Source organism: Acromyrmex echinatior, chromosome 7 (assembly GCF_024713525.1).
Source record: "Acromyrmex echinatior isolate Ae372 chromosome 7, ASM2471352v2, whole genome shotgun sequence".
Lineage (NCBI taxonomy): Eukaryota > Metazoa > Arthropoda > Insecta > Hymenoptera > Formicidae > Acromyrmex > Acromyrmex echinatior.
Window position 1 is genome coordinate 15,847,873 of NC_141858.1, and position 24,654 is coordinate 15,872,526.

Here is a 24,654-nt window from a genome sequence, read left to right on the forward strand (position 1 = left end):
TTATTTTTTTCATTAATAAAATTTCCACTTTTATCTCACTTATTCTTTTTCTAAAATTTGTTTTACATTTGTTCATATAATTTACATCCTATAAAATATATATAACATTATCTATATTTTATACAAGAACTTCAGATATTGATGAAGATTTGAACTAATAATGGACTGATCATACAACAAATTGTCTCGAATATGTGACGAAAATGTAGAATTATTTTTAATTATCCAAAATTAAAAAATTTTGGTGATTTTGAATAAACTTTTAAAAACTCTTGAAATATAAATATTAAGACGCCCATTATTAGATTCATTAAAATCGATATTATTCCTTTAGTTATTCCTTCTGTAAAATTAATTTAACAACAGTCCAAAAATAAAATTTATGTTTGTGGGATACTCGTACGTATTCGGAGGCCATGCATATCTTTGATTTCTTCCTTAAGAACCTGCAATAAAATAGATTAGTTATACTACATACACTCCCTAAAATAATACAACTACCTTCATTTTCATATATTCTTCGGTTTAAAAAAATTCAAAGGACACTGCGTTTTACCTTATTAATAATTTGATGTTGCTTTACAGTATTTAGTCCTTTGAATTCTGAGGCAACGACATTTATGTCAAACATAGCACCGCATCCTCCTAAAGTAAAATTGCTATTATATCAATGTATCGCTAAGTATATTTTTTAAGAGCCATGGTATAAAAAAAAACTTAAGGTTCCTGACTAGTCGCGGCGATCATGGAATCGTGACGTCAGAAGCGAGGAATGACACGTTAATTTATGTTGCGTGCCATTTTTAAATAAAGACAATGTGGATGAAACGAAATGATGAGATCACTTTAAAACACTTGTAAAAATCGATGAAAACTGTCTTTTCCTCCCATAGTCAGTAAATGGTCGTAAAAGACACGTAAAATGAGCCTATATTCGGACAGAAACATGGTCCCACGGCTGTTAAAAAGAATAAAATATACGCTTTTATAAAATTCCAAGATAACTTTAGTTTTCATCGATAGTTACGTTTTGATAAGTATGAGACAAGTCACATTTTGGACATGGGCTCGTGCTTAAATGTATAGCTACCGATTTCGCCAGATCGCCGTCTGATTCTGTGTCGCCATCAACGCAGAGTTCTTGGCTGAGTAGTCAGAAGTCTTAAGCAGTAAAACGTAAGCAATAAACGAATTGACCAATCACAGTAGAATCCGTAAAACTATAATGTAAGCAATAACCGATCCAATATGTTGATTTCAATACTGCTTGCGTCTTAAGCAGCAACTAATCAGTTGAAGTTTGTTTTATGGATAAGGTAGCGTTTATATTGGCCGTAATCGTACGTCATATGCTGTAATCTGTAAAAATTGACTAATCACAGTCAAGTATTCCCCTCTCATTCGACAGTAAGAAGAGAAGGTGATTGGTAATTTTTACAGATTATGGCATACGGCATACGATTATGGTATACCAATATAAACGCTCCCTTTAGTTTATATTTCCGTCTATTTATATTTCCGTCAGATTACGTAGATCTAAAGCAATATCCCGATATTGACTCATCGACTTAAGTCTTACGACCTTTTGCGGAATTTTGTGTGCGGCAGCCTTTTAAGACACATCGGGATTTTCCGGTATAATAAGGCGTAAAGTTCATACCTGATACATCGGTAACTTCAATCAATTGAGCTTGCGGAAACCTGTTCCTCAGGATGGATATCATTTTCTCTTCGGCATGTTTACCCGCAAGTACACCATTGGACCCATTCCACAACCGAGATAGCAGCTGCAACAGTTTGGTTTCATTCATCTTTCTCATTGCAGTTCTTGTTAGTCTCATCGTTTATCTATAGCATGCAAAATATTGCTCAAGAGAGATTAAATTTGAGCAAAGAAATGAATTTTATTAAATTCCAACAAGCTTACTTATCTTTCTTATTTACAAAAAGTGTAGAAAGATGTAGGTGAAGATTATAATGAATATATTTTTCTTTTATTTATAAAAATACTATTTGTAAATTTATTAACTTAGAGATTATATTTAATATTTAAATTAAGATTTATTATATACACAAAAAAACAAAACAGCGTGTTTGTATATGTAGTAATACATATTATATATTCAGGATAGATCATCGATCTATCGGATTAAACCGATGCAAATATCTCGAAAAGGAAATATTTTTTCAAAAAAATCTTTCAGACAAAAGTTTGACTACGCGATTCCGAACAAAAACTAAATAACATATCCTGTTTGGGGCCTAATCACCTAGAAGTTGCAGCCTAGACAGTATCCGCTTGGAATATTTTTAAACCCATGAAAACAGTGGAGTGTAAAAACAATCTTTTTTACTGTCTAGACTGCAACTTCTAGGCCGTTAAGCCCTAAGCGAGTAGGATGTTATTTTTGTTTTTGGTTCCGAATTGCATAGTCACCCGAAATCAATAAGCACTAGTCTATACACTCCACTGTCTACATGACAGATTAATGATCGCGATACATAGCACTTTATAACATAACACTTTAGTCAACTTCAACGCTCAATATCTCGCTTCGCAGAGCAGTCCTGGACTTTTTTTTGCCAGATTCTTTCATTTTATACAAAAACATGTCGAATGAACCTAATTTCATCCAAAATGAAGGTAGTTCTTCTGAAGAATTACTTTCATTTTATCTCTGACAGATTTCTTAAATCTCAATAGTTACCAACTTTAACGTTTAATATTTCGGATCACAGGGTAGAGTGACGCTTTTTTTTGCCAAATTATTTCATTTCATGCAAAAACGCATCAAACAAGCCTAATTTTATTAATTTTTTTGGATGATTGTGCTAAACTGTATAGTTATCAAAGTAATGACAATTCCAGTAGCATTTTTCATAGTTCTATATTCTTTGCAAAAAAATAAAAAAAGTTTTTACTTTTTACATTAAAAAACCAAATATAAAAATATGGCGTGCTAACTTCGCAAATTTAGCACGACACTTTTTTCTCACAATACAAGAAAACGATAAACGTCACACACATAGTTTCTCAAAATAATTAAATAAGAATCTAATAAATTATATAGCCAGAAATTGCTCAGAACAATCTTGTCATCACCTGCCATTAAATTAATTGTCCACTGTGTGTAAAATAACCTATAAAAAAAAGACTGATCCAAAATACGCAGACGAAACACCACGTGGGCTTACCGATACACTGCGCGAAGTTGATGTAAACATACGTCGAAACATAATCAGACGAGTCGTGGACGTTTCTCGTCGCGCCTCTTATTTTTCTTCAAAACTCAATTATCCTCTTCAGATCTGTATCCTATCGAGAATGGTCGTGAAAATTAATGGTAAATACCAATAATGACCGATAAATATATTGTATATTGGGGAGTCAGGGACGTTAAGCGATGCTAGGCAGCTAGAGTCACCGACTGCAGATTAAAGTATTAAGGATATTTCCATTGAGAGCATCACGCGTCGCGTCGTCATGAATTAACCAATCAAAATATTCCATCTGTATATATTGGATCATCTAAAAAGTATCCGCGGTTTTTTATCACTACATGGTGTTGATGGGCATATATCTAGTGACAAAGTACCGCGGATACTTTTTAGATAATCCCAATATACATATATAAGCATAATTTCGATGAGTGAGGGTGATACTTTATTTGCGTTTTTGTCATATGACAAATTTTTCAAGCCTGTAATTGGCTATGGAATAGACTACATTTACACGCTAATCGGGTTTAATAACATCCGTAGTTATGAAATTGCTGTTCGTTGGAAGAATAAAACGACTATGATTGGCCAGTTTCATAACTATGGATGTTATTAAACCCGATTAAGCATGCCATATAAATATATTCATAGGATAGATCAACGTGATGCTGCAAACGCTTTGAAGCGTTTTTTAACTGGTCAGTTTGTAAAATTCTTTCTTCTAATTAAATGCTTCAAAGCATTTGTAGCGAGACTTTGACCACAGCCATAGAGAGATCCAAGGATCTTTCTGAGAATCATGAAACTTTTTTTTTAGGATGAAAAGTAAAAAATGAAAAATTTCTCCATAACTTCAATGGTTAAAGTTTTCATCTTTTATTTTCCGTCCTAGGGATAAAATTTCATGATTGATATCCTGTTCTGTATACATTTGTCATACGACAAAAACGCAAAAATGAAATAGCCCCCTGAAAAATAGGGGTGCTTTCCATTTGATGACACAAGCCGACACAAATCGACACAAACGTCATTCTATTCTTCTTAACAGAGAGTGACAAAAATAAAACAATACTTGTGTCGAATTGTGTCATCAAATGGAAAGCACCTTAGGAGTGTATGGCAATTGGCCACGATACAATTGCTCACAAGCTAATCACAGCGCTAAAAAAAAAATAACCCAAAACTCCCTACGCAGAAGTCACTGTGATTGGCAGTGGATAATTTCTACATTGAGCAATTGAACCGCTCTCGAAAAATGAAAAGTGAAAAGTAAAGATGAAACTTGAAAAGTTTCAGGTGAAATTACGTGATTGACCCTCCAAACATTCTGTAGTATAGGGATTTTAGACATAGCGATGTTAACGCTTTGACGGACGTGTTCATATTTGCATAAATCGAAACTCCCGACTCTCTTCGCTACTCGCAAGGGCCGTTGTCTATCGATTATTCTATCGCCGTTTGTCGCTGTCGATGCTGTCTATCGACACGCGACGCGACTCGCTAATGAGACGTAGCGGTTCTGCGGTCGGAAGGATAGCGTGAGATCAAGGCGCGGAATCGCTCGTGTAAGATCGGCGATGTCGTATCGCTGTACGATTTAACCTATTTAACATCTTGCTCATTGAATGTAAATTCCCAGTAGCGGTGATGGACATGGACAAAGTTCTGTATAGGATCTTCGGAGCGAACCCTCTCAGCGTCGAGCGTACCGCCGCCGGTAGATCTAAAGACGATCATCTCGGACAGTCTAGGTGAGGATTAAGTTTCTAGTCTGAGCAGAAGCTGAATTCTTGTTAAGTCTCCCCAAGCAGAACAACAAGTCAAAATGACATTAAAATGAATGAAGAAATGATTGAAAAGTGACTTTTAATGATCATTTTGAAATCATTTTGACATTATTTTAATATCATAATGACTTGTTGTTCTGCTTAGATCCTGTTTGGTTTTCTAACTCACTATGAAAGGTCATAGTATTTAATAAGCCTATTCTTTTTAGCTGAACTTTTGCATCAGTTTATCTTTCTTCCTTTTCTCTTCAAGAGGAAAGAAGAAGAAGAAAGATACATATTTATCCCTCTCGAGCAGAGAATACACTTTGTGTAGAAGTTAGGAATAGTGTTCCTTCTATAAAGTTCATTTTTTCTGACCAGGCTTTAAGCCCTTATTTTGTCAACCACACTTGATTTGGGTATCAATCATGAAATTTTTTTCTAGGATTAAAAGTGAAAAGTGAAAAATTTCTCCATTAACTTCAATGGTTAAAATTTTCACTTTTCATTTTCTATTTTGGGGATAAAGTTTCATAATTGATACCTTATTCAGGATAGTAATATCGATCATATCTGAAAATATTGTCCCTTAAATAGAGACTCACTAGCATTTAGCTTATAGTTTCACAAATGGAGCATTGTTCTCCATATTTAGGACGACTTTTACCAAGCTCTGGATAACTTTGCAGGATTTCAATTGAAACAGATGTCGGAGAAAAAAATGCAAAGAGAGAAATTTTAAATATAAATAATAAGGAGCATACAACCACAATGCAAGATGTCTTAAGTAAAAGTCATATTTAAGAATTTTTAATATGATAAAGTAGACGTTTCGGTCAAGTCTTGACCATATCAGTACAATAAAATATAAAACAATGTTACAAACATTAAAAAGAATATTAACAATTATTCGCTAGTCCAGAATTGACGATGATAATTTTATATTCGCTTATAAAACGAATTGACTATATATTTTAAATTCAGAATTGAAGATGATAAATTTACATTCGTTTATGAAACGAAATTTTAGTGCGTATAACATGATCAGCGAATTTCAAATAGTAATCTCAATTATTCTAAATTCTACATTTTTCAAATTTAATGACGAAATTTTCAAAGTTTTTGATCTGCCCATGGGATCTCCTTTCTCTCCAATTTTAGTTGACGTTGTAATACAAGACTTGGAAATCGACATTTTTTAGACTCTAACCATCTCACACATAGGGCAGTATTCATAGTCATATCTTATATTCAAGATCGTCTTAAGGACAATCTTAAGAACCACTCAGAGGGCTGTATTAGCGTCTTAAGACTTTACTTAAGACAGTCTTGAAATAAGAACGGACTATGAATACCGCCTATATTTCATTCTATTATTGCTATAATGTTGACGACATTATTTTGGCAGCTCCAAAAGATCTAATTGATACAATTCTTTGCTCCTTTAATTCATACCATGAAAGAATTAAATTTATGGTTGAATATACGATAATATACGATAATAGAAGAATAAATTTTCTTGATGTAAGACTGTTAATAGAGGAATTGTCTTTGACAAAAAGCTATTAATTCTGATAGATATTTGAATTTCAATTCAAATCATCCTACAGAACCTAAAAAGGTATAGTAATCGGACAGTTAGACAGAATTCTATTCCTTGCCCATCCATAATTTTATAAAAAAGATATTGTTTCTTTAATCAATATATTTCAAGATAATGGATACTCCCCCCCCCCCCTCCCCACTTGGAATTCCTATTTTCAATATGATCAATAACAGGATAAAAGCTTTGTCTTTCAAAAATAATTTTGATAATGTCAAAGATCATAAAGATAATGTCAGCTCGGATTCCACACAAAAATATTTCATTCTTCCTTATTTTAATAAAATATAATAAGAAAAATTCAAAACTATTACACAAAAATTTGATTTCAAAATTGCCCACGAAATATGAATTGTTTAAATACTTTTATTAAAAACAGGCAAAGATAAAATTAAAAAAGAAGATCACTCAAATGTATAAAAATAAAAATTGTCTCGACTGCAACTCTTCACATGTAGGATAGATAATTATATAAAAAAGAAAATTAAAGACTCGTTTAAAAGAACACAATAATGACATAAAAAACCAAGTGATGCTATGTCTGTTATCTCATATCACAGATTGGATCACGATTATAGGATTGAGTGGAAGAACATAAAAATTTTAGATTCTGAACAATCATATGATAAAAGAATGATCTCCGAGATGATACATATCAAAAGATAAAAAATGTGTTTGAATAAACAGAGCGATATAGAACGCTTTCCTGAATCTATCTAATTATCGAAAAAAGCTTTTCTACTCATCAATAAACTATTCTCCTTTATTTTTTTTCCCTCTCCTTTCCCTATGTAATGTATAAGAACTGTTGCAAGATACAGCTATCACATTCTGTCAAGAATAATTTTTACTAAAAAGTTTTCCAAGACTATAGTTGTTAATTTACATTTAAAACTCCGAATTATACTTGCGAGAACTTTTGTCACAAAATACGTGGTAAGCTAATTCGATTATAAATCTAAACCGATTCTTATTATTGACAATTATATAAAAAAGTTATATATTAAAATTTTATTCTCTTTTAAATCTAACTAGAATCTGGAAATTCCGTATTTTTCACACGAAGTCTCACAAAGTTTCAAGTAACAAGAAATTTATATCGTAATAAAATTTCACTTCATAAAATTGTAAAATTTTATGTAAAATTGTTATCGTCAAGTCTGGACTAACGAATAATTGTTAATATTCTTTTTAATGTTTGTGACACATCGTTTTATATTTTTATTGTAATGATGATGGTCAAAACTTGATCGAAACTACTTTACCATATTAAAAATTCTTAAATATATGACTTTCGCTTAAGACATCTTGCGTTGGCTGTATATTACTTATTTATATTTTGTATTTTTAAGCCACCTCTAAAAGTTTTTCGAAATTATGAATGTAAATGTAAATATATTAACTTTTCAGTTCGCATTTTTTCAGCTTCAATTGGAATCCCGCAAAGTTACTAGACTGATCAAGTTAACTGAATCTTGGTAAAAGTCGCTTTTAAAATCGTATATATGAGGGTAATTACACAGTTTAGCTACAGCATCTCACAAATAAAATTAGGTTTATTCGACACCTATTTGCATAAAACGAAAGAATCTATTAGTCTGGATCCTCATACGAGCAACAGCGCTTTGACATCAAATGCTGGTGAAAAACAGATCATAGAGGTAAATTTTACCCCCACAATCGACTTTTCATCAATTAGCGCTCTGTGTATGAGGATCCGGTCAAGTCCGAACTTAGAAATAAGCGTCACTTTGCCTCGCGAACCGAGATATTAAGCGTTAAGCCAATTCTACATTAGTTGCAAGCCGATTGCAATTTGTTGCGACAGCCAATCTGAAGCTTGCATTTTGAAATCAATGCTTCATATTAGCTATTGCAATAAACTTGCGATCAGTTTGCAACTAATGTAGAACTTTAAAGTTGACGACTAGATTAGGATAATTATTAAGTTAGCCTCTTCACCTTTGACATTGATAAAATTAGGTTAATTCGGCACATTTTTGTACAAAATAAACGAATCTGGCAAAAAAGTCGCTCTGTCCCGTGGATCGAGGTATTAACCCGGATCCTCATACAGACAGCGCCTTGATACCGAACGCTGATTGGTAAAAAACGGGTAATGGAGATAAATTTTACCTCAACAACAGACTTTTTACCAATCAGCGCTCTATAACAAAATGCTGTTGCCAAAGTTAAGGACTATTCAGATTGGGAAATCTGTCATATCGATGATATAGATAGAGTACTATAGAAGGATATGAGAACATGCAAATGAGATTAGAAGTATTTTCTGCTTCAATTACACAATTTTCTGCTTTAAAAACACAAATTATTTCCTATATAATTTGTATTTTTTAAATAGAGAATCTGTTTTTATAAAGCAGATAATTTATGTTTATAAAACAGAATTTGTATACCCTCTATGCCATCAATGTAACAGATTTTTTTTAAGTCTGGAGATCTACAATAGATTTTTAAGTCTTAAGTCATAAGAAATGGAATCGCAAATCGCAATCGATTATTCTCCTTGCATTCGACTGTAATTGGTCACTTTCTTACAGCTTAAAACATCTATTGTAGATCCGAATTTACAAGAATAAAAAAAGAAGTAAGATTGAAGCTGCAGAAAACCTTATTGTAAATAAGATCTAAAAGTTCATGTACGTGTCTGCTTTAAATACCTTAGCTTTACAATTTTTTATTCTTATTTCATTTTACTTTATTATGTCGCAAAAAAGTACTTGACAGTACTGAAAAAAGCGGCTGAAAAAACTTAGATATGTACGAAAATGAAATAAGACGTAATATACTTAAATGTGTTATATTTTTATATTTTGTCCCTTTTAAATTTTACTACTAATATGACATTCTCTATTAATTATTACAATTGCTAAGTCATATTTTGTTTTAGATCATTTCAGAATTTGAATTGGGTAAACGAACATATCAGAAAATCCCTCTTGAATCTATATATTGATATGTGGAATTCCGAGGACAATAGAGAAGGGCGTATAGGTCCTCCTTTCGTTAAATTCGACATATCCATACAACATGGTCTCTGCATTATCTCCCCTGACAGATTGAGTGTCAATTCGCAAAGTAGCTTCAGCACAATACGAGCCAATACAGGAGTGTTCAAGGGAAAATGGATGTATGAGGTACAACTTGGATCCAAAGGAGTGATGCAAGTTGGATGGGGCACTGCTCAATGTAAATTTAATCAACAATATGGAGTTGGTGCGTTGAAGCAGCAATGCTTGCTATATTTTTGCAATAATTTCCAATAAATCTTCTTACTAGTATCTACAGACTCTATGGCCGGTATTCATAGTCTAATCTTATATTTTTAAAGGCTATTCTACATTGGTCGTATCGCAAGTCACAAGTTTGTTGCTTCAGCCAATCCGATGCTTCAATTTTGAAGTCGCATGATGTTTACGATGCTTCTGGCTCTACGGCCAATGTAGAATGGCCTTTAAGATGTCACGAACCAATCAGAGAGCTGCGTTAACAGACATCTTAAGACATTATTTAAGACGGTTTTAAAATAAGAACGGATTATGAATTCCATTCTATAAAGCCGGTTCTACATTAATTGCAAGCTGATCGCAAGTTTGTTGCGACAGCCAATCTGAAACTTGCATTTTGAAATCAATGCTTTATATTGGCTTGCAACTAATGTAGAATCGACTTAACAGAGCTATGAGCAATTTTGTCAAAATATTACGAAGCGGAAAGGTATATATATATATATATATATATTTTTTTTTTTCTATATATGTACACGCACGCACTCATCCTAATTTATACTATCTTTATAATCTTAATAAAGTTGTAGATATAGGTTAAAGTGAGATAGTACAAGTACACAGAAAAATATGTTTATTTTTCTCTCTTGTTTTTAACAAAATCGCTTGTGGTCATAGTTATACAGTTTCTAATAGTATTGTAAAAATTTATTTTTATTTATTTTTGTAAATTATTTTAGTTTAAATTTATTAATAACTAAGAGTGTACTATTTCTGCTTCAGGAGACACCCCAAACTCATACGCTTATGATGGAAATCGTATGCGGAAATGGAACGTGAGTACGCATAAGTATGGCGAAGCCTGGTTAACAGGAGACATTATCGGTTGCGCGCTGGACATGGATGATGGAACAATAGATTTCTACAGGAATGGCAGGAGTCTGGGCAGAGCGTTCGAGAATATACCAATGGGCGCTGGAATCGCATACTTTCCTACTGTTAGCCTGGCTTTCACTGAGAATCTAACAGCCAATTTTGGCTCCATACCATTTAGATATCCAATTGAGGATTACAAATCTCTGCAAGCACCGCCGATGAAGCAAGTTCGGCAAGCTATGCTTCTTTTTCAGTGGCTCTCGCAAGTTATTGAACTACTGGAATATTCTAAGAATGTTGACAAACAGAATATTCTATTGGATGATAAGACTATGAGTGCCCATGCGTTTCTCATGTGCCTAGCAAGATCCATACTAAAACATATTGGCCCGTTGCTCACCATTCCTTATGTCACTGAGACAGTTTTCGTGCCGTTCATACAAATGCTCTGCAATCTGACCACCGATGATTCTGCGACAAAATCTTCTTACTCAAATATTCACAGCACGCGATCGATTGTTTGTCTGGATTTGCTGTGGACATTTCTGGAGGAGCACGAAATTAAAATGTGCTTAGAAAGCACAGTGCTCCACTTACTGTCCGCTTTTCGGCATGTTTCTTTGCTACTCGAATATCCGGATCAGTGCAAGAGCTTAATACTGCTGACTAAGATCTGTCAGCACACTGTCACACGGCAATATTTTCTACAATACTTGTTGTTCGATCGCGTACGTTTTGCCAATTTTGTACACGTAAAACCGCTTGATGAAGGTGGACTGACGAATGTAGTGGAGAAAGTCTGGTGGGAGACAAATCCCTTGGATTCGTCGATTGAGACAAACAAGACCAGTTATCTGTATGCCTGTGAGCGCATCAAAGCTGCTATATCCGGTGCGATTAAATGCTTGGCTCTTGTAATAACTTTTAAAATTTTTTTCACAATTGTGAATTCTATTTATAGAATAATTCTTGGTAAATATTAATTTTAGGTGTCTTACTTCACTGATTTCAATGTCCTTCAGATATTTATACCGATCGAAGCTAGATCGTTAATACTTAAATAATTCAATGTGAATCATACATATACTGTATACAGGGTGGGCCAAAAGTCTAGATACATACAAATATTTCACAAACGATGCATTTTAGAAAAAATGTTTCTTATAAAAGTTCTAAGCCTTAAAAAAACGCATTGAACAATAGTAGTTATTTAACCTAGGATGACATTGTTAAGGTCAGGTCAAGGTCAACATGAATTTTTTTCAATGGAACCTCCCCTTTTTCATTATATTCTTGTAGCTCATCTCGAGAGCTTTCCAAAACTATAATTAAATTCATTTTCATTAAGTACTTTGCGAATTATCAGGCTTGAAAGTTACAGTACTGTCGGTATTAGATGTCTGACCGACAGCTAAAATCTTTTGAATATTGTTCAGGCTTGTGTCCTGAATAACATTTGTCAAGATCAAAGTCATTGGAGATTGTTTTTCTTATTTTCATTTTTGCATGGAAAATTTATTTTTATGTACCTTGCATAATGCTAATGTCGGCGGTACTGTAACTTTCAAGTCTTATAACTCGCAAAGTACGCAATAAAAATGAACTTAATTATAGTGTTTTGGAAAGCTCTTGAGATAAGCTACAATATGTAATGAAAAAGAGGGGGTTCTATTAAAAAAATTCATGTTGACTTTGACCTGACCTTGACATTCTAGGTCAAATAACTACTCGTCAAATAACTAATCATTGAATGCGTCTTTTTAAGCCTTACAACTTTTGTAAGAAACATTTTTTTCTAAAATGCATCGTTTATGAGATATTTGGATGTATCCAAATTTTTGGCATACCCTATATACATGCATATTTGTAGTCATTCGAACTGCGCGCCGAATTGGTTTTCCAGACTTATAATTGCAATTAAATTACTGTAATAATATCACGAATTAAATTAAAAATATAGTATATATGCATGTACATATATAGTATGTCATTCATATTAAATTATTTAAGCATTAAAGATCTATTAGCTTCAACCGGTATAGGCTTCTAGTTTATCGATTTCTCACATTTACTAAAATATCTAAAATAATATTCTTATTGTTCTTTATATGTTGTAGGGGAGAGTATCCTGAGTGAGTTTCCCACAAGAATTAAGTGAGGAACGGCATTGATTTAGAATATATAATAAATTAAAGTTTCATAATAAAGTCATAGCACATCTGACTTTTCACGCGACTTTTTCACCCTATTCCTCCCCCCTGGGGCGCACGACATCCTAGTTCCAGGTGAAACAATTCCAACTCCATCCTCTCTCCCTGCTTAGGAACGTACGACTTTCATGCGAAACGACTTTCACCTTATCTCCTCCCCCCTGCTTCAGATTTTCCAAAGAAATATGGTAAATCTCAGAAAGTCATGCGATCTTAAACAGGGGGAATGTGGCGTGAGAGTCACTTTTTGTGTGGAAATCGTACGCTTTTAAGCAGGGGGGGGGGAAGGATGATTGTTTACATTTTTTAAGAGATTAATACGGCATATATACATTTCACTATTCGTAATATATTTCTTGTACGAATGTTATCTTCTACATATTATAAAACTTTAATTTACTATATCTCCTAAACCAATATTGTCCCTCACTTAATTTTTATTACTCAGGACACTCTCTTACAATATAACTAAAGGATATTGAAATCTGTGAAGTGTCACCTAAAATTAATATTTACCTAATTCTTAAGCTTAGTGTTTAAGAATTAAGAATAAAGATATCTTTTTTTATCTCAAATTTGCAAAATGAAAAGATATAATTGTTTAATTTTTACATATATGAATATTTTATCTTCAAAATAATAATATTATACTTTGTATTTTTTGCAGAAATAGAAGCATTACAAGTCAAATTACTAGTCATTTTGTTAAATAATACCGATGGAACAGCCAAGAGGCCAACATCAAGGGCTATTTTTTTGAAAAAATTCAAACGCTTTGTTCAAGAAAATCTAATATCCAATCGTGTAAGTACACTACATACGTAGTAGTAGATATGTAGTAAATATGGAGACTTATATGCGCGACTTGTCCGCGTAATTATCGTGCATTCAGCCAGCAACCTGCAGGCATTTTACCAATTCTGCAGACACCCCTGCCAATCACATTATGTTGCTTTCACCGTCTTCTGGTTGCATTCAGAATTTTATGGGACGCTGAAATTGGGACAAGTCCTGTCTATATACCTTGCAGGTAATAAGACATAACCAAGAATTATCAGATACATACATCCGCGAAAGGAATCAGCTCTTTCTACTTTAGTAACGTAGAAACTTTCAATCAGCTTAATATTTTTCTCTCATAAAGTTTATATACGTGCATCTATATACAATAATATTAAAATGCTTGAACTTTACAATACTAGTTTGATGCATCATGTTTATTAATTACCGAGGTAATATTTTTCGCAATAAATTTATTTACAGTTTTTCAGCACATTACCATATTTCTAATACGATGCCTGATTCAGTATCACATTATTAAAAATTGTCAATTTAATTTAATTCGTGATATTGCAGTAGTTAAATTGTGTTTATAAATCTGGATTACCAATTCGATGCGCAGTCGAGTGATTACAAATATGGTATATATGTATGTACATATATAGTGTGTATATATATACATATACTATATGTATGGTGTGTGCGTGCATGCGCGCGCGCGCGCGCGAGAGTGAGTGAGAGAGAGAGAGAGAGTGTGTGTGTGTGTGTGTGTGTGTGTGTGTGCACACATTATACATATATTTCACATTGAATTATTTAAGCATTAAACATCTAGCTTCGACCGGTATAGACATTTCTAGTTCGTATTAATTGTGTTCTCACGTGTACGGTCTAAAATACGATTCTTATTGTTTTTATTAATTGCGTATTTTGTCTGGTATGTACCCGAGAACTGCAATTTTCTTTTTTTATTTCTCTTTACCGAATATATATAAGCATCCGCTTCGTATATTATTATTGTTATAATTCGCAAATATTATTGAGCGATGTTTAATTTACGTAATAGCATTTCCTTATAAATTGGAATGGGCAGGGCGTTCTACGATGCATCGATTGATTACTCTGGAATCGACAGACTTGGTGGCGTAATAACCCACTTAAACAAGACATTCAGGAATGAATTGCTACGCCTCCTAGGTTCACATCATGAGGTAATCGTTGCAATGGAACAGCAACAGCATACTACAACGGCAACGAATGAAGCAACAAACAACGCTTACGCTGTTACCGATACAGTCATCAGACAAATAGTCGATTTGCCCGTAACTGTACCTGCAGCCATTTACCCTCGCTTAATTAATATCAATCCGTCGACGGCATCAACGAGCCAAGTAGGTAGTTCTATGATACTGGAGAGATTTGGATTTTTCTCGTATAGAGATAGGATTAGAGAAGATAGGACTCCAATACGTCACGGTCCTGTGGATCCGGCGACTTCGTTGATGGAATTATTAGACGACATTATCTTATTCTATCATGTAGCAGCGAAAAAGCAATTAGCCAAGGTAGCTGGTCTGCGCGACAGTATGTCTGCCTACATTAACGCAATCGCCAACACCAAGGCAAGGCTCGAACACGTTAAAGGAGAGACAAGCCCGGGGAAGAATTCCAACGCGAAAGCGATACAAAGAGAACTGCTCCGTACGACGGACATATTTAATAAAAAATTGTCGGAACAAGCAAGACACATGGCGTGGATCAGGGCCGCCGTATACTCGGAAGAAAAACAAGCGCAGTTGGCCTGGTTGCTGAAAGTGATCACACTGACTTTGCAAACAGCCAGTCAACAGGGCAACATGTTCAGTTTCGTGCCCGATTTCTATCTGGAGACGTTATCCGATCTGAGCGTGAGTTTGCGCGCCCACATGCATCCCACTGTTCCGATCGAGAATATTCCGGATTATCGAACGATACTGTGCAACGCTGCTGAATTTCTGTGCGATCACTTTCTTGATCCGCGCATAGTACACGCCAATTCCAAAGACGTGCTGATACTTGCACTTGCTGGTTTCGTGTCAAACCCGTTGATGCTGGAAGCATTGGAGAATGTACCGCGTAAGAGCAGGATAAAAATTGTCACGAATTTGTTGAAACCGTATGAGAATAGAGCCTGGGCGCAATCCAATTGGGTCTTGCTTAGATTTTGGCAGGGTAACGGCTTTGCTTTTCGATACGAGAAAAGCCCGCATCTCTCAAAGATCGGCATGAAGCAACAGGAATCTGTCTATCAGCTCATAAGTAAGTTGTTCTCTTTTTTCATATTTAGACTTTATTATTAAATCTTAAAATATTCAAATTTTATTATTAAACCTGAATCATTGAAGTGTAGCAAATTTAAATTATATGCAACTGTTATACAATGTGTGACATATGGATTTTTATAAAATTTAAACTTTATTCCAATTCGGTATTTTCAGGATTCGCTGTATTGTTTCAGAACCGTGTCCATCGGTAATATATCAAGCACACGTGAGGGATGTGTTGTTGGGTAATCCGCAGGCGTCTACACAATTTTTAAACTCTCTATTGAATCAATTGAATTGGGCATTCTCCGAGTTTATTGGCATGGTGCAGGAGATTCACAATGTGTCGTCCAGGCCGGAGCGTGTGTTTATTGAGTCAAGACAATTGAAGATCTGTGCCACTTGCTTTGACCTGGCTATCTCGTTGCTTCGAGTCTTAGAGATGATCTCCACGGTAGCCTGGGACGTTTTCAGCGATCCCAAACAGCCTTCCAGCGATATCTTATTGGCCAGATTGTGTCAAGTGAGTCAGAATAGAATTCATAATTGATTCTTTGAGTATATAATCATGTCATGATTTCAGTTACTCTGCCAAGTATTGAACAGGATGAGCTCGCAAACTAACTGTTTTCAACATGTGATGCTATTGGAAATACCAGATTTAGAATCTGTAGATCACTTTCCTATATTAGCTGCCGTTATCGGTATTCTGTTGGCTCTTCTCGAAAAAGAGATGAAGGATTTCGGAGGTAAATTATAACTTTTGTCGCAAATAAATTATAAAGAAAATTATATTTATGAAATGAGCCTCAATAATTTGTGTCTTTTGTTATTAGCAAAATCAACAATCGAAATACTCAGAGTTACACGAAGTTTATTAACAGAACCAAGCTTTCAGATCAGTTCTCTGCGTTTTGTTTTGAGCGATACAAAATTGAAAAATACAAAGACGAAAAATATAAAACCATTTTCGTTGTTAAACTGTAAGTATCTTATGTTACATCTAATTATGATATGTGGATTGTACACACACACACATGTGTGCGCGCGTATCTAATTACATCTTAAAGTACTTCATTGTTGATCTTATTATCTTAATTCGTTTTACATATTACGAGCTATATACGACTGTTACAATTTTTTTCTTTAATATTTTTTCGTATCAGATTAGAAAGAATAAAGATTATAGCTGTGTTTTAAATTTAACTTGCTAGCGCAGTCTGAAAACTGGAAATCTATAGTTTATTTACGTGTACTATAATTCTTTTTAACACTGATAGTAAATTTTAGAATAAAGCCATTCTAGATATTTAAATTAGAGGGAACACTTTGTATATAATGACACTATTTTAAAAATTTTATATATATATATATACTTGTATATATATATATATATATATATATATATATATATATATATATATTATAAATATTTTATTCTTTTTTTGTAGATCAGGAAGATGTAACGGCAGACGAAATTAATCGAGTAAAGCAGATGATAACATATCTCGACACTTGTCACACACTTTTACCCGATACCAAATTAATAAGTGATGATGACAACGCTTGTACAATTTGTTATGCGTTTCCAATTACCGCTATATTTAGGCCATGCAATCATCAAACGTGTCGCACCTGTATAGATCGTCATTTGCTTAATACTAGGGAATGTTTCTTTTGTAAAACGATTATAGATAAGGTCGAAGATCTAAGCGGAAACATTTTGCATGATTTTACTAGTGAGTTCCCAATTTCGAGAACAACTTCTTGATCCAATGATAAGATCGTTTCACAACTTGGATACATTATATTAAAGATTTGAATTCTTGCAATATGTGCGTCGAGCATCGAGTTTCGACAAAGTTTTCGCTTATAATTTTAATGTGTAATAAAAAAATTCTTCTATCAGAGGAAGAGAGAGGAAAAGAAAAGAGAGAACTGGGATAAATTAAGAGTTTATATGATTAAGAAATAGGAGATTATATAAAATATCATAAAGTTTTTTTTTTATTTACAAATAAAATAATAAACCTATACACTATTGAGCATATCTTGACGAAGGAAGATGTCAAAAGTAGAAAAGAATTATATTCACACAATTATATATGAGTTAATCTGTAAAACTTGTAAAACTGATAAAATTGTGTATATATACACACACACACACACACACACACACACACACACACACACACACACACACTGACATATATATATATGTCAGTCTTTTTCGACGCCTCAACTATATCTTTTTATCGTAATATTGATTAAAAATAAAGCATACATCCGGATTGCAAATTAGCTTTCTCAATTTCATTTGAATTGTGTTACATATGAGATCTATAGAAAGTATGGCACGCTATTAATGAATTATTACCGATATTAATAAAAAAAAAATCTAAGTTTCTTTATAGATCGTATTATGTCTAATATGTATTTCGAATATACCGTTGCTATCAAACACACAAACTCTTTCTGAGCTGTCTGAAACCAGTGACTAATGGCGGTTTAGCTGGCGTCTTCTGTAGATCTTGAAGAGTCTCCATAAATATGACGCCACACACAAAGGCCCCAAGTGCAATCAGGAAAACCGCGAAGACGACTAGCATGCGACCCTTATTTAAGTACAATTCTGGATCTCTGAGCAATACGTTTTGTAGGAGACAGATACCTGGTAGGATGAAAATAAACATCGCGGACAACGATCCTAATAAGTTGATGACCGGTGAGATGTCTGGCACCAGAATAGCGATGACTAATGACAGGATGAACCAAATCAACGTCACGATCACACGGATGCCAATTCGATCGAAATTCACATTGAAGACACTGAGAAGCGCGTCTCGGCCGCAATATAATATGATGGGATAGGTTGTAAAATTTTTAATCGCGATTGCAATTATCGTCACGGTCACGATGGCACTCTTATCGGTATAGCCTTGTAGGATATCGCTTGGGACTTTGCCACTACCGAACGTGGCGTAACCAAAATAACCGACGACGCTGTATGTGCCGTAACAGATCAGCATGCTGACGACGGCACACAGAGTGAACTTGCACAAATTACGGTCCTTCATACAGGCATAAGTCGGTATCGCCGTCATGTGATTCTGTAAAATATGCATACCTGTATATATATGTATTGATTTAAATAATATAATTTATGTGAGAGATTTAATAAAGATTACATTAAAATTATTATTATATAATGATTATACTGTTAATATAATATTTAATGTATAAAATATTAAATTCGTATTTAATCGAATAATACATAGATTAAGAATTCGTACTTGATAAGCGAAGCAAGTGATGGGTATTATCTGTAGAATTTCATATCCATTGTTTGGCCAGATTTTTATGGGTGATACAGTATTATTCTGTTCTCCGAAGCTTTTATAAATAATTAACCATACAACATAAATGATGGTTATACAACCAATAGAACTTGCATAACTTAGAATGTCCAGTCTTTTAAAAAAACACAGTGGCAGTATAAATATACTGCAAGATAAAGCTGTCACAAATGGCCTAGATAAATACCTAAAAAATTAAATTTCTAAAATAAAGATAATCTGACGTTACATTTCTTTTGTTTTATAATTACCACGTATGACAATAATCAAGACCATAATATGTGGCAAACACTCTATCGAACTGATCACCAACGATTATCAGAAACGTTAAACAACAACCGAAACTGTAAACAGCTACGCAGATTCCGCAGAAAGCAAGTGACTTGGATCCACATAATCCAGCGAATGTATCTTGCATTGTATCGGTGCCTGTACTATTGCTACAACTGGCCAGTATCACCAGAGTAGCTGTGATCAATACAAGCAAGACAAATTGAGCCACGATACAAGTCCCAACCCCGCCAGCCTTATCGAAGGCTTGTGGGAAATTCAACAATCCAGCTCCCAGTGTAGCGTTCACGATCAAAAAGATTGTTCCCAAGACGCCAGCACCTAATGTATAACCACGTAATGTATAACAGATGTCCAACAAATTTTTTTTTTTTTTCATCATTGACTCATTCTGTGTGTATGTTTAAATCTGTAATCTTGATATATCTCGAATATAAATCAGATAAATCTTTAAGATATTCTCTAACTGTAAATTATTTATATAACTTTCTTATATATAGAAAATTTCATCTAAATCAATTAAAAGTAGAAAAAAGATGAAGATTGAGTGACTCCTAGAGCAATATTATTTGATATTATGTATTATAATATTATTGATTGTTCGAAGGTTGTACTTGTGCAATATATTATGTCAATTAAAAGTCAAATATATGTGTACATATAAGCATAATCTATATAGCATAATCTAGTTTGCCTCATGCACGTATGTATTGTATTAACAACAATCCATTGTATATATTAACAACTGAAAACAAAAAAAAAACAATAATTCTTCATAATTGTAATATTAATTAACTGAATTAATATTTATTTTTCATACACGTTTAAAAAGTGGTTTTCTTCATGTATTATTTATTTTATTATTATTTTGATAATTATTAATTTTATAGCAATTTTCATGACTTAACATTTTCAATTAAAGCTGTGCGTGTATATAAGACGATTCGAAACGGCATTGAATGTGTTTGAGAATCGATAGATGATACATCTTATGAAGCGTTTAAAAACTACAGTTCGTATTGTGTAATATAATGTTTTACTGTTACAAATTCAAATAATACATCTAATTTATCATTCTTTATTTGATACTTTAATCCTGTACAATGTGAAATGTAAATCCTATATATTTTATGCATGTATTTAATTGAAAAAATACTTTTGTTGTTAGAATGTTCACGAATGAATATTGTGGATGAATGAACATAACGTATTTTCATCGTACATTTCTGCATTAAATATGACTTGAGTTATACATCGAGCAGAAAAAATCATATTAAAGTAAAGATTTGAATAGAGGAAAGTCCTCTATTATGAGATAGACACCTAATATGAGATAGCGGCATTTCCACTAAACTAATAAATCTATTGGTTCCACCATAAATTTATTGCTCTTGAATTAAAAACTATTAAATGGAAAATTTATTATTAAATCATGTAGTCGTAAAAAAAGATTTTAGAATTTTGATATCTTAAAGTTTCATTGAGATGAGCCTTTAAACTTTGTTTATTACAATACTTAATAAGTAAATATTTGACAATAACTTCTTCATGTGGTGATAGAATAAGATCGTACTAAGCAAATCGTCGTGTGGTGATAGAGGAAGATCATACTAAAAATACGTGATATGTTGAATTGCTTAATTATAAAAGATTTGATGATCGATTACATAACTGTAAGGAAAATCGTAATATGAGATACTCAGTAAGATACTTCTAATATGAAATAACTCCTATGTCATAGTAAAAATTGTTGCTGAAGTAAGGATAATCGGAATAAACATCGAGTGCCTGTTTCTGCGATGCTTAGTCCCAACTACTTGAAGACGAGTAGTCCTAGGTACAATGCATCGCATACTCATTTAGCGTGCGCACTGGTTGTATTGTTTGTATTTTAGAAATATTAAATAAAGTTTTTTTAATTGCAATACTGATGTACTTTGCGTTTTATCGATTTCTCGAGTTTTATTATCGACATCTCAAATTAGGAGCACATTTTTTTTTTTTTTTTACTTTGCGATTTGCTTACTTTTTACATTTCTTTAATTTATAAAAAAAATAAAATTTGAATTAAATTTTATATAACATTATCTTAAAGCTTATTAAATTCCCTTCAAAATGATCTATTATTTTTTTTTTTTTAATTTTGCCCATAGATTTGTAGCATTTATCCAAAATAAACTCGGTATTTCATAATAGAGGAATAGGAATAAACTATAATAATAAATTATGAAATTAGTATCGTATTATACTTAAGTTATTATAATTAAACTTAAGTTTCTTACTCTCAATCACTTAAATATTAACAGCCACGCAATTTCATAAACGCCGACCGTCTTTAATAGTATCTCGTCAGTGATAGTAATCAACTTTAACGCTTAATATCTCCTTTGCAGAGCAGTCCCGCACATTTTTCTGTTATATTTTCTTTCATTTTACGCAAAAATGCGTAGAAGCCTAATTTCATTGAAATCGAAGATGAGGCAGTACTTGTAAACAATTACGTAAATAACAGTTATTGTTGAATAAAAATAAGATGTTTTCTCGAAAACAGTCTACAAGATAACGTTTCATTAATGTTGTAACATCGCAATGTTGTAACATCATAATGCATTACCTCTTGGGGTTTCATTATTACGCACGTGCGAAAGACTCGGTCCAGTTGACGAAAACAAATTGTCGAGAAAAAGTGGTTCGAGATCGCTCACAAGATGATCCATTCTTAACGCGATTTTTTTTTTTTTTTAATTGTGACTGACTCAAGTATCTATGATGCTTTGTTTTATGCTTCTCTTTTCTCTTTTCGAGGACTCCTCAGTCCACCACTAGCTTTCTGGTGGATGCAAAGTCCATGAACGCTTCACCAACCTCACACACTTTCTTCTTCTTCTTGTTCGATATTGGCTTTTGCCGCGGAGTAGCAGAAATTCCGACCAGGAAAATCTAGTAGCTGAAACAAGTAACCAGGCGAGGGCGCCGCCTGGGAGGAGAGGAGAGAAACAAAGTTCTTCACTCCTCCCTTAAAACAAAGACATGTTCATGAAAGTCAGATATTGAGGTTTAAAGATTTGAGATATGCAGTAATTAAACGACACAAGGTAGGGGGGGGATTGTTAATCATACAATGAATATTAAGGGGATGAAACGGGAAGTGTTTTTTCAGGTCACGAAATTTAATCGATTTATGAATACAAAGTTTGCAATAAAAGAGAATATGATTAATTTCCACTGAGATTCCAGAAGTACCAGTCCTGATCCATGCTCATCAGTTGGAATTTTTGGAATATCTACTTCCGTTCCGGAAGTCGCCATTTTCTTTTGAACGAAAGGTCCTAGAGCTTCCGGATCTGAGACAATGTTGGTCAGTTTAAAAAGCCGCTTCGAATGCCGTTTGAACCATTCCGGTATCTCTTTTCGTTCAGGCTGTGTACTCTTGGAAGCCGGAATTTCGTCGAATTTTTTCTAAGTACCACTGAAAAAAATCAGAAAAATCGATCAAAATTCGACCATGCCAGACGACTCAGGAGGATGAGAAACGCATTTTGGACCCATGAATTTTGGACCGATTTTTTTTTTCCCTTTGAAAAATTTTTGGGGGGTGATAGTTTTTGACGGAAAAATCGAAAATTTTTTTATTACGGATTCCAGAAGTACCAGTCATGATCCATGCTCATCAGTTGGAATTTTTGGAATATCTATTTCCGTTCCGGAAGTCGCCATTTTCTTTTGAACGAAAGGTCGACCAGCTTCCGGGTCTGAGACAATGTTGTTCGCTTTAAAAAGCCGCTTCGAATGCCGTTTGAACCATTCCGCTATCTCTTTTGGTTCAGGCTGTGTACTCTTGGAAGCAGTGTTTCCGGCGAATATTTTCTAAGTCCCGTTCAAAAAATAAGAAAAATCGATCAAAATTTGACCATGCCAGACGACTCAGAATGTCGAGAAATGGATTTTGGATCCATGAATTTTGGACAAATTTTTGGCAAAATTGAATTTTTTTTTTTTTTTTTTTTTTTTTCTAAGTTCCACACATACTGACAAAGAATGACAGTGACGAAAAAATCCAAACTGTAGACATCAAAATTTGGGGAGTTTGGGTTATATCGGAAAGAATTAGGGACTTTTGGTTAAATCCACTAGAAATTAGGGGACTTTTGGTTACATCCACTAGAAATTAGGTGACTTTTGGTTACATCCAGTAGAAATTAGGGGACTTTTGGTTACATCCACTAGAAATTAGGGGACTTTTGGTTACATCCACTAGAAATTAGGGGAACTTTGGTTACATCCATTTGAAAATTGGGGACTTTTGGTTAGTTCCACGAGAAAATAGGGGATTTTTGGTTACATCCATTTGAAAATTGGGGACTTTTGGTTACATCCATTTGAAAATTGGGGACTTTTGGTTAGTTCCACTAGAAAATAGGGGATTTTTGGTTACATCCATTTGAAAATTGGGGACTTTTGGTTAGTTCCACTATTTTCCTAAGTATGGGTTAGGTCGAGAACTACGGATTTGGTTAGGTCGGTGAAGTGACTGGCACGGGGTCAGGTTAGGTTAGGTTAGGTTAGGTTAGGTTAGGTTAGGTTAGGTTAGGTTAGGTTAGGTTAGGTTAGGTTAGGTTAGGTTAGGTTAGGTTAGGTTAGGTTAGGTTAGGTTAGGTTAGGTTAGGTTAGGTTAGGTTAGGTTAGGTTAGGTTAGGTTAGGTTAGGTTAGGTTAGGTTAGGTTAGGTTAGGTTAGGTTAGGTTAGGTTAGGTTAGGTTAGGTTAGGTTAGGTTAGGTTAGGTTAGGTTAGGTTAGGTTAGGTTAGGTTAGGTTAGGTTAGGTTAGGTTAGGTTAGGTTAGGTTAGGTTAGGTTAGGTTAGGTTAGGTTAGGTTAGGTTAGGTTAGGTTAGGTTAGGTTAGGTTAGGTTAGAGTTAGGTTAGGTTAGGTTAGAGTTAGGTTAGGTTAGGTTAGGTTAGGTTAGGTTAGGTTAGGTTAGGTTAGGTTAGGTTAGGTTAGG

At 33.7% G+C, this 24,654-nt stretch overlaps 3 protein-coding genes across 9 annotated transcripts; 1 reads left to right on the plus strand and 2 right to left on the minus strand.

Moving 5' to 3' along the window:
* Positions 1-3,465, minus strand: LOC105154202 (bolA-like protein 3). 2 transcript variants are annotated; one of them, XM_011069561.2, is made up of 4 exons: positions 3,196-3,465; positions 1,661-1,848; positions 557-645; positions 1-446 (listed from the first exon to the last, which is right to left on the minus strand). In XM_011069561.2, the coding sequence occupies exons 2-4, from the start codon at positions 1,839-1,841 to the stop codon at positions 381-383; spliced, it is 336 nt and encodes a 111-aa protein (XP_011067863.1). In that variant the 5' UTR covers positions 1,842-1,848; positions 3,196-3,465; the 3' UTR covers positions 1-380. The 2 variants fall into 2 exon arrangements, with proteins under 2 accessions (XP_011067863.1, XP_011067864.1); XM_011069562.2 differs by having other exon boundaries at positions 1,661-1,787; positions 3,196-3,463.
* A 1,148-nt stretch (positions 3,466-4,613) lies between these two features.
* Positions 4,614-19,206, plus strand: LOC105154204 (Kip1 ubiquitination-promoting complex subunit 1). Of its 6 annotated transcripts, none has more exons than XM_087408032.1 (11): positions 4,614-4,970; positions 9,503-9,828; positions 10,623-11,606; positions 13,593-13,729; positions 13,852-13,955; positions 14,799-16,003; positions 16,203-16,531; positions 16,592-16,757; positions 16,845-16,991; positions 17,460-17,747; positions 18,669-19,206. In XM_087408032.1, the coding sequence occupies exons 1-11, from the start codon at positions 4,867-4,869 to the stop codon at positions 18,689-18,691; spliced, it is 3,813 nt and encodes a 1,270-aa protein (XP_087264158.1). In that variant the 5' UTR covers positions 4,614-4,866; the 3' UTR covers positions 18,692-19,206. The 6 variants fall into 6 exon arrangements, with proteins under 6 accessions (XP_087264158.1, XP_087264157.1, XP_087264162.1 ...); XM_087408031.1 differs by lacking the exon at positions 18,669-19,206 and having other exon boundaries at positions 4,614-4,784; positions 4,859-4,970; positions 17,460-18,306; XM_087408036.1 differs by lacking the exon at positions 18,669-19,206 and having other exon boundaries at positions 13,593-13,746; positions 13,818-13,955; positions 17,460-18,306.
* On the minus strand, positions 18,397-22,611 carry LOC105154203 (sodium-coupled neutral amino acid transporter 7). Its single transcript, XM_011069563.2, has 4 exons — positions 22,270-22,611; positions 19,616-19,976; positions 19,302-19,551; positions 18,397-19,118 (listed from the first exon to the last, which is right to left on the minus strand). Exons 1-4 carry the CDS (start codon positions 22,370-22,372, stop codon positions 18,465-18,467), a joined length of 1,368 nt encoding a protein of 455 aa, XP_011067865.1. The 5' UTR covers positions 22,373-22,611; the 3' UTR covers positions 18,397-18,464.
* Positions 22,612-24,654: the final 2,043 nt, after the last annotated feature.

Bases quoted from the DNA above. Each gene is read 5' to 3' on its own strand.
- LOC105154202 (XM_011069561.2), bottom strand. From the start codon at position 1,841: ATGAGACTAACAAGAACTGCAATGAGAAAGATGAATGAAACCAAACTG. The intron at 646-1,660 runs GTATGAACTTTA...ATTTTACTTTAG, and splicing joins TGAAGTTACCGATGTATCAG to GAGGATGCGGTGCTATGTTT. The intron at 447-556 runs GTAAAACGCAGT...ATTTTATTGCAG, and splicing joins AACATCAAATTATTAATAAG to GTTCTTAAGGAAGAAATCAA.
- LOC105154204 (XM_087408036.1), top strand. From the start codon at position 4,867: ATGGACATGGACAAAGTTCTGTATAGGATCTTCGGAGCGAACCCTCTC. The intron at 13,956-14,798 runs GTAATAAGACAT...TGGAATGGGCAG, and splicing joins CCTGTCTATATACCTTGCAG to GGCGTTCTACGATGCATCGA. The intron at 16,004-16,202 runs GTAAGTTGTTCT...GTATTGTTTCAG, and splicing joins ATCTGTCTATCAGCTCATAA to AACCGTGTCCATCGGTAATA.
- LOC105154203 (XM_011069563.2), bottom strand. From the start codon at position 22,372: ATGGATCATCTTGTGAGCGATCTCGAACCACTTTTTCTCGACAATTTG. The intron at 19,977-22,269 runs GTAATGCATTAT...GTTATACATTAG, and splicing joins TAATAATGAAACCCCAAGAG to GTGCTGGCGTCTTGGGAACA. The intron at 19,119-19,301 runs GTACGAATTCTT...CATATTTTACAG, and splicing joins TCACTTGCTTCGCTTATCAA to AATCACATGACGGCGATACC.